The sequence below is a fragment of the Gigantopelta aegis genome, chromosome 11 (assembly GCF_016097555.1).
Source record: "Gigantopelta aegis isolate Gae_Host chromosome 11, Gae_host_genome, whole genome shotgun sequence".
Lineage (NCBI taxonomy): Eukaryota > Metazoa > Mollusca > Gastropoda > Neomphalida > Peltospiridae > Gigantopelta > Gigantopelta aegis.
The window spans coordinates 23,292,399-23,302,229 of NC_054709.1; the positions used below are offsets into that span (position 1 = coordinate 23,292,399).

At 36.1% G+C, this 9,831-nt stretch overlaps 1 protein-coding gene across 5 annotated transcripts in view; it reads left to right on the forward strand.

The window, feature by feature from the left end:
* Positions 1 to 8,882, forward strand: part of LOC121385161 — a 28,326-nt gene extending 19,444 nt beyond the window's left edge. For 4 of the 5 annotated variants that reach the window (XM_041515704.1, XM_041515705.1, XM_041515702.1 and 1 more), the window contains exons 2-6: positions 567 to 1,136; positions 2,757 to 2,828; positions 4,838 to 4,909; positions 6,495 to 6,563; positions 7,938 to 8,882. In XM_041515704.1, coding sequence (XP_041371638.1) covers positions 782 to 1,136; positions 2,757 to 2,828; positions 4,838 to 4,909; positions 6,495 to 6,563; positions 7,938 to 8,698 — 1,329 coding nt within the window. In that variant the 5' untranslated portion in view covers positions 567 to 781 and the 3' untranslated portion in view covers positions 8,699 to 8,882. The remainder of the gene's footprint in view (positions 1 to 566; positions 1,137 to 2,756; positions 2,829 to 4,837; positions 4,910 to 6,494; positions 6,564 to 7,937) is intronic. The other variant, XM_041515703.1, reaches the window with a different exon arrangement.
* The last annotated feature ends 949 nt before the right edge of the window (positions 8,883 to 9,831 follow it).

The following is a 9,831-nucleotide window of genomic DNA, read 5'->3' on the forward strand; positions in this document are numbered from 1 at the left end:
TTCCGTAACGAGTTCATTTGTGTAGGCTACAGAAGCCACTAATTGATTCAATTCCTTTTTTTTCCAAAACTATATGAACAGTATAAATGAGTTAGCCTTATCAGACGTTGTGATCTGTTACCTTACAAAAGTGGACTGTTTCTAATTAATAATAAATTAAATAGGCAAAAGAGTTTGATCGGATTGGTACGTCTTCGAAGATGTCTATTAAACCAGTGTTTTCCGATATGTATAGCAAAGATAAGTACCAGTCATATATTAAAAGCTTGCATGGACGCTACCGTTCACGTCACTTTTTTTTCTGGTATTATTAAACGGGTCTTTTTATCAGCTACATAAGGTAAATAGTGGTAATCAATATAATTTTTCTTTTTTTAAATACATTGTTTGTTAAGTGTAACGTGCGTCACACTCGCCAGATTGAAATTACGTGCGCTGTACGAACGCGATCGTACTCAAGCACCTTAAACGACAAGGTCTGATAAACTACTCATTGTAAGATAAATGGTATCTAATAGCCAGTCATGTAGTATTCACTATTTAATTACGCTCGTTATTATTTGTAGATGAAGACCAGCAGAATTTGCGCATTGACTTCTGGGCTCATTTATTGTCAGTAGACCGCGACCTTGGCACAGAAGATGTGGCTGCACTGATATTTCTATGTAGAGATATCCTTCCACGGAACAAACTAAAATGCATAAAAAGTGGACGCGAACTGTTCAAGTATCTCGAAGAAGACGAGTACCTAAGGTACAACAAGAGGTGGATTCTGGCCGAGATGTTGAAACTAATCCAGAAGCGGAGTCTGCTCTACAAGCTATGTGTCAAGGAACAAGATCTCGACTCACACTTGGCCGTGAACGTCTCTCCTTTATCTCCATACCGAAAGTTACTTCTGAAACTAGCGGATGAAATGACAAATGAAGATCAAGACATTTTATTAAGTTACCTGGTTGATATTCCAAAAGGGAAAAAAGAAAAGATAAAATCATCCTTCGATATTTTTGTTCTTTTAGAAGAAAGGAACAAAATCAGTCCACAAAATGTCGTTTTACTAGAGCAGCACTTCAAAACATCGTATGCTGGCCGATTGGACCTGTCGCTGATTGTTACAGACTATACTCGGAAGCTAGGTAAAAACATCACATCACATTTTTTCTTCACTTATCTCGTTTCATCAGATTAAGAATCCCTGGCTATGCATGTGTTCACTGCTGAGATTTGTATATCGATAGTTTGTTAAAATATCTTCCATTGTGATAAACACAAATTTAGTAAGTTTCTCTTAAATGTGACTGTTAAACATTTATTTAAATATCGGAACAAGCTTGTGAAGATCCATTTTTAAAGCAATTTGCTTTTAATAGAAAATGCATGACGTTTGAACAAAGTATGATGGTGGTCACCTACGCAGATTCCAAGATAATGCGCAATATCTTTCAAAGTAAGATACGTTACTCGTCTCCCAACACGAGTATGATACATGAATATAAATATATCTTTAACCACTAAACCGATAAACATCTTATATATACTTTTTCTTAATTTTAAAACATGTTTTATATCACATTAGTTCAACTGTAAAACTATTACTATAGTCCCATATTTTAGAACCATATGATAATATTGGTATTCTCATGTGGTCGTATATGATTTGAAAAGACAGTCAAGCAGTTAATTAATATTTCGAGATTTTTTTAAGAAAAGCAAATATTGCCTTAGAAACATAATAGGATTTTTAACACCCAATAGCCGATGCTTCGAAAATGAATCATCCTACATGTACGTTTTTCGTCATGATAGGTTCATTCTGGAATCGGTGGGGGATGGGGGGGGGGGGGGGGGGTCAGGTCTTAACCCAGTAGTAAAGGTCTGGCCTGATGCACGTCGTTCATGGATACACACACACACACACACACCCCATTGGTATATTTCTCCTTCCAGCCAAGGGGGGGGGGGATGTAGCAAAGGCCGTGGTATGTAACGTATTCATGGATTTAAGGATGGTGGGTATAAATTCTCCTATTGCTGCTTCATGGGAAAGGCGAGTAGCCTATGGACTGGCAGCAACGAGTAGCCTATGGACTGGCAGCAACGACAAGACAAAGACAAGACAAGACACGGATTTATTACACTTAGGCCGTATTCTACGGCATATGAGGACATGTGTTCAATGGTAGGACATGGTTTACAGGAGCAAAAATAGTATAATTATAATATTAATAGTAGTACAGATATAATACAATTGCGAAAATGAGTAAATATGATATTTCATCAATAGTATATAAACATAGCTTATGATGTAGTAAACAAATGTTATATGTTTGCTACATATGGAGTTTGGGGTGAGTGTGTACGAAACATAACATCCATGATACCATTTCGAGATCTTAATTATACACGGCAATGGAAGTGAGAAACAGACACTGTTCACAACAATGTACTTTTTTCCTATAAGTTTTTGTTGATGATATTTGGCTATGCACGATTTTAAACATTAGAGTTGCACTGCATGCATATGTTTGTGTTTGAAACATGCCAGCAAGTTCTTGTCTTGTCTTGTCTTGACTGGCGGCAACGGCTTTTGTCTAATTATTTCTGTGATACTTAACCTAATAAGTGATGCCATATAGTGTGCTGATTACGTCGTTGACTAAAACATTTTTGTTTTTCTTTCTTTGTCCAGGTCTGTTTTAATAAGATTATTATAACTCACTGTGCTATAAGTAAAACTAGCTATGTTTTTGTTTCAGGTTGCTTACCACACAACCTTTCGATTGACGGTCCAGCTGAAGGAACTGCGATCAATTATGGAGGACTGTCAGGTAGGCTTCTTATCTTGTGTGGCTATGCTATCTCTGACTGGCACAGTGTGGCATCGTTAAAGCCTTATATGTTGGTGTTTTCAACTTCGTCGTAATTCACGAAGTAAAATTATCGTACGTGTCATAATTCACGAAGTAAAATTATAGTACGTGTCATAATTCACGAAGTAAAAGCATCGTAGGTGTCGTAATTCACGAAGTAAAAGCATCGTAGGTGTCGTAATTCACGAAGTAAAAGCATAGTAGGTGTCGTAATTCACGAAGTTAAAGAATCGTAGGTGTCGTAATTCACGAAGTTAAAGCATCGTAAGTGTCGTAATTCACGAAGTAAAACCATCGTAGGTGTCGTAATTCACGAAGTAAAAGCATCGTAAGTGTCGTAATTCACGAAGTAATTCACGAAGTAAAAGCATCGTAAGTGTCGTAATTCACGAAGTAAAAGCATCGTAACTGTCGTAATTCACGAAGTAAAAGCATCATAAGTGTCGTAATTCTCCCACTGGTCTAGTATTTCTAACTGATGTGCACTGGCACGTTATCGTAATTCAAGAAGTAAAATGCTTTTACTATTCTTGTAATTTTAGAAGTAAATGTTTCACGAGTTGCAGTGCCTTCAATGTATGTGCTATCCTGTCTGTGGGATGGTGCATATTAAAGATCCCGTGCTACTAATAGAACAACGTGGTGTGTTTTAGAACTCTAAATCGTAGTGTCAGAATACCAAATGTTTGACATCCAGTAGGCGATGATTAATAAATCATTGTGCTCTAGTAGTGTCGTTAAACAAAACCAACTTTACTTGAATTTAAATTAAGAAGTCAAATCTTGACATGTTGCTGTGCTTTCAACTCTTCAGTTGCGATGCTTTTGACATTGTCGTAATTTAAGAAGTAAAATTGCATGTTTTATTATCAAATATTGAATTAATTTTAAAGGTACTCAGCTATAATTCTCCTATTGATGAGTTATTAGTCGCCTATCAGTCCAACTGGAGGGGACTATTTGTTTCATGTCCGTCCTTCTGTCTGTCAGTCTGTATTCTCTGTCTGTCCCTCAGTCTGTCACACATATAGGTTTCTGTACATTTCTTACCCAGTGCCTCAAAATATTGAGCTGAAACTTTATGTATAACTTTATCATGATCTGTTACAAATCAAGTTTCACTTTCATGGCAATTTACCTATTTTCACAGTTATGGTCCTTGAATATAGGAGATACAAAACTTTGTTGAGCGCAGGGGGGGGGGGGGGGGCATGTCTTACTTCAGCAGTTCTCTCAGAATGCTTGGTTATTTGTATTTCAGACGTTTTAGTACACATAGTACTATCGGAACATCAGGGCCGTACCCTGATAAAATCCTGGGGGCACTATTTTTTATAAACAAATGAAACACTATACAAATTAAACTCTGAGATGTGTATGCTATTTTCTGGAGTAAAAAAAATGAAATTCTCAGGGGGGCAACTGCCCCCCTCCCCTCCTTTCCCGAGGGTACGGCCCTGAACATCACACTGCACCAGTCTTATCGGGGACTGGTTCAAAATTTAAAAGTAAGGTTTTTATTAATGCTGAAATAAAGCAAAATTGTAATGCAAATGTTGCACAATGTTTCAATATACATTAGTGTTTTATAGTTACTACAAGAAGCAGAAACCCGGTGTTGTATGCCATTTGTCAATCTGACTGTTTGGTGTTTTTGTTACCGTGGCGACCATGTTATATTTAAATAAAAGTTATGAATTGAAATAATTGAATATCTTGTATTTAATGAACAGGTTTAAAGGCAATGTTGTGGGGTGTTGTGAATCAAACATTGCTCTCCTTTCTTCTAGCGTGTTTTGAGTTCACTTGCTCGATACAGTTGTTGGGGGAAACTGACGACATAGACTTTGAAGCCTGTCACCTCATGCTGATATAACTCTATAAAGTGTGAGCCTCAAACCGTCGACTCTATAATAATATTACGAATCAGTGTGCTATAAGTAAAACTAGCTATGCCTTTGTTTCAGTTTTTTTACCACACAGCCTTTCGATTAGCGGTCTAGCTGAACGAACTGCGATCAGTTATGGAGGACTGTCAGGTAGGTTTCTTATCTTGTGTGGTTATGTTATCTCTGACTGACACAGTGTGGCGTCGTTAAAGCCTTAATTCACGAAGTAAAAGTCTCATGTAAAAGTCTCATATGTAGCTATGCATTCCACATTGTAGTAATTCATGAAGTAAAAACTGTTTTATTGATGAAATATTGAATTCATTTTAAAGATACTAAGCTGTTTATAATATCCTTATGGGTGAGTTATTTATTTGTGTTCATGGACAGTATGATCAGAACATTTTCGTGCTTATATCCAATTAGGGTTCAAGCACACTGTCCTGGGCACACACCAGCTATCTGGGCCGTCTGTCCAGGACAGTGGGTTAGTTGTTAGTGGTTAGTGAGAGAGAAGAGGATGTAGTGGTATTACACCTACCCATTGAGCCCTTAAGACCTCGCTCTGGATGGGAGCCGGTACCGGGCTGCGAACCCTGTACCTACCAGCCTTATGTCCGATGGCTTAACCACGACACCACCGAGGCCGGTCCCAGTCTTGATAGCTGGTTCAGAACATAATGGTAAAATTCTCAATGTGGCGATTTTTTAGAACCGATGTGGTAATGTATTTCGAGACCCAGGCCGAGCACTGTGTAAGTTATATATATATATATGTGTATATAGGTTATTACCAGAGGTTTTTTTCGGTATCGTCAGTATCATATATTAGGAATAAAAATTGTATTAACCGAGCCTCTGGCAAGCATAATACATTATTTTAATTCCTAATATATGACATTGACGATACCGAAACACACGGGTGTAATAATCTCTTTATCATATAACCTCAAGCTTAATACAACGTGTTTTTGTAAACTGTACATGCAACTTTAATTCTAGTCTGCCATTACTAGATATTCAAATGACGTAAGAATATGTTTTTGGGTTTTTTTTAACGCTGGACAGTTTTCAGTGTAAAATTGCTATTGAAATGTTTTTATTTGATTACCATGAATGCATACGTCAGTTATGGAGTGTCACCCTAACTAGTATGTTTACTTAAATGTCAATAAACCTTGTGCCGTGACCTCAATTAATTTACATCTAATTTGCAAAGTTATCAAATTATTAAAGTATGTGATCTGAAAAATATCGCACACTTTGATTGCACTGAATATATAAGATAGTATATGATAAATATATATAATACATAATGAAAATATATCTGTATTCTTTTTGGTCAAAAACCAGTCACATGACCTTCCTTAAAAATGATATTGTCCTGAGACGGTCCCACCGGTCCGATCAAAATTGATATTGCCCTGGGAGATTTAACCAATGAAAATAAAGATGAGACAAAATTCTATCCAATAAATGAGTAGGTAACGTAATGCAACGTCAACTGCTAATTCTAATGTAAACAACCACAAAATTATGACAAAACGCTTTGCTGTCCTTCAACAAAAATATAACATCTTTATTCATACTGAGTTTAATTCCGCAAATTCGACAAAGACAAGGTCAGTAATCGTCAAATATATATAGATATTAGTTATTAGAGATAAAATAACTTTTTTTCTATCAATCGCCTAGCTGTTCGTTTGTTGTTCTATTACATGTTTATTTTATTTAGGTTCCTTACCACACAACCGGTTTGACAGTCCTGCTGAAAGAGCCATGGACATATATCACAGACTATCAGGTATTCGTTTCATATATTCGTATTTTAGCGTTGATCTTATGTTTAATTAACTATAAAATTCTAGAATTCCGTCTGGAAATGGGGGTTTTTTAAAGGTATATCACAAAAACAGCATTCCTTCTGCAAGTTTTTTAGGTTACAAATGAACTACATTACTGACCCGTAGCAATTTAAGAGTAGATTGCACTTATCCAAACCTACAGAGGTCCATTATTTTAGAATTACGTACCTTGGACATTCCTACTATATATTAGTGTCACTTCTATATCGTTAAATAAAACAAACATTTACTTTATAACAAAAACACGAATGTGCGTGACCCTCATTTAAAGGTAAGCACAAGCATAAAAGTTAAAGTGTGTTTTGTTTAACGACACCACAAGAGCACGTTGATTTACTAATGATCAGCTATTCAGTATTGGATGTCAAACATTTGGTAATTTTTGACATATAGTCTTAGAGAGGAAACCCACTACATTTTTTTACTAGTAGCAAGGGATGTTGTGTATGTACCATCCTATAGACAGGATAGCACCTACCACGGCCTTTAATATATCAGTCATGGTGCACAGGCTAGAATGGGAATTTGCCCAATGGGCCCACCGACGCAGTTCGATCCTAGACCGACCACGCATCAGGTGAGTGCTTTACCACTGGGCTACATACGTCCACGAATGTAAATGCAAATAACTGAACTTCCATATTTAAAGTTAGGTTGTACCTCAGAGCTGCTAAAGGGAATAAACAAACAAATTAATGAAATATATAAAGTCAAAGGGAAGCTCCATAAAAACGTGAAATAAATCTTAACTACTACTGTTGCGAAAAAAACAATAAGTTTTTTTTAAATTATTTATATGAAGCGGGACGTATCACAGTGGTAAAGCGCTCGCCTGATGTGCGGTCGGTCTAGGATCGATCCACGTCGGTGGGCCCATTGGGCTATTTCCTATTCCAGCCAGTGCACCAAGACTGGCATATCAAAGGCTGTGATATGTGCTATCCTGTATGTGGGATGGTGTATACTATATAAAAGATTCTTTGCTACTAATGGAAAAATGTATCGGGTTTCTCTCTAAGACAATATGTCAGAATTATGAAATGTTTCACATTCATTAGCTGATGATTAATAAATCAATGTGCTCTAGTATCGTTAACAAAACAACCTCTTTCTTTCTTTCTCTCTCTCTCTCTCTCTCTCTCTCTCTCTTTTTTTTTTTTTTGGGGGGGGGGGGGGGGTGTTAAGGGAATGAATAAACAAATTAATGAAATATATTAAGGGAAGGGAAAATCCACAAAAACGTGAAATAAATCCTAACAACTACTGATGAGAGAAAATGACCAAACTTAACTTGATTGATGTATGGATTTCAGATGGATACATCTCGCTAATACGGAACCTGAAACCTGGTACGTATGGAACACTACGCGTGAAGATCATCGACAAATCAACACTGAAGAAAAACACAAGAGGAGAAGAATACCTCTTTGTTATATTTGCCGATGTAACTGGCGAAATTGCCGGTATAGCGGTTAATGAATTAGCAAAACTCGTAAATGAATCTATGGATATTGGAAATGTTTACATGTTATATAACGTACGTGTGGTTCCGATGTTAAAACGTCATTGTAAATATACGTCAGTGGGTAAATCAGCTGATACGGTTCAAATTATTTTGGACAATAACACACGAGTAGAGACGTACACTGGCAATTCGACTGTTAAGTTCATAACTGTAAAGTTGTACGGTAAAGTTCTCGATGTGTCTAAGAGCAGGCAGCCATACGATGGATGCCCCGTGCACGACTGCACGATGTCCACCATACGTTTATCAAACGGCATGTATTTCTGCAGCAACTGCAAACTGAAATACTTGAAAGCGATAGCGCATCATAAGATGTTTTTAAAAGTAATAAATACAACAACCAATATTAAATTTGCCGCATTTTGTTTTGAAAGTGTAGCTTGCAAACTTCTGCGTGTTAGTGGTGACACATTTAATAAGCTGGAGAAAAGTGTTCTGTCCGAACGTTTTGTTAATAACGAGTATGAATTCACATGTGTACACAAAATTAAAAATGGTGATCTTAAGTACACAAGGCTTATTGATGCCAATTTGTGCAGCCTTGTTTAAGTGGGATAACTAATGAAGTGAATCATTCCTCATGTGTTAATGCGTAGTTCATAGTTATTGCATATTACAATGTTTATTTTATTATATTATTTATTTATTTATTATTATTTTATCTATTTTTTTTATCCCCCCTCCCCCACCAAGATCAATCAATGTCAAGGATGGGGGGGGGGGGGGTTGAATAATTGATTTATACATTATTTTTAACATTCATGTTTAGTTAATTGCAGAAATGTTTTTGTTTTTTGTGTTGTTGGTTTTTGGGGTTTTTGTTTTTTTGACGACTTAAATACAGTATTAAAATATGTCACAAAATTGTGAATATTTTAATTTCTATATCTTTTAACAGTGTAAGAATAAATTAGCTCCTTTTTTTCTTTCTTTTTTTGTTCCTACGTGGCAGTTGCATATCCAAATTGCATGAGAAGTGATTCAGTTCTTTGGTTGTCACTAAAACACATGTATAATGTAATCATGAACCTTTACATAAAAGTAAATACGATTTTTATATTTTCACTGTAGCTAAAATAGTGAAAATATGACTTTTTTTTTTTTTAACGGATATCACTTTTTATGGTTTCTGTAGATCTATATATTTCATTGCTATGTATATATAATATGTATTGTTATGGATGTCCATGTTTCTTAACCTGGACTTTTAAAATTAATTTTCTAATTTAATTTACTAATTTTTGAATCAAAAATATTATTGGTAGTAAATCTGAAGGCAGAGGTGAATTTTACTTGTAGCAGTTGCATTTCAGGACATCTAGTTTTCAAAATTTTAGGTGGGGGGGGGGGGGCATACCCCCAACCCTCGTAGAAAGTTTGCTTTACGCCCTCGATTTCAGTCAGCCCCCAATATCGACTTCCTTCCTGGTGTGCATTTAGGCCTACAAACTATAAATTGCAAACGGAAGTTGGACCAAAAAACAAATACTTTATTTATTGAGCAATTGTGTGCGTAAGATAATTATTAAATTAAATGGTATTTATTATGTAAAAGGTTCCTGGCGTAACGTAATCTCTGATGGGTTGTTATGACGTCACGTGGTACTTCTGAGACACTACAAAAGGCCGACGTCAGTGGACGTAAAAATTATTTGGCTAAATTCCGACCGCTCCTTCCAAAT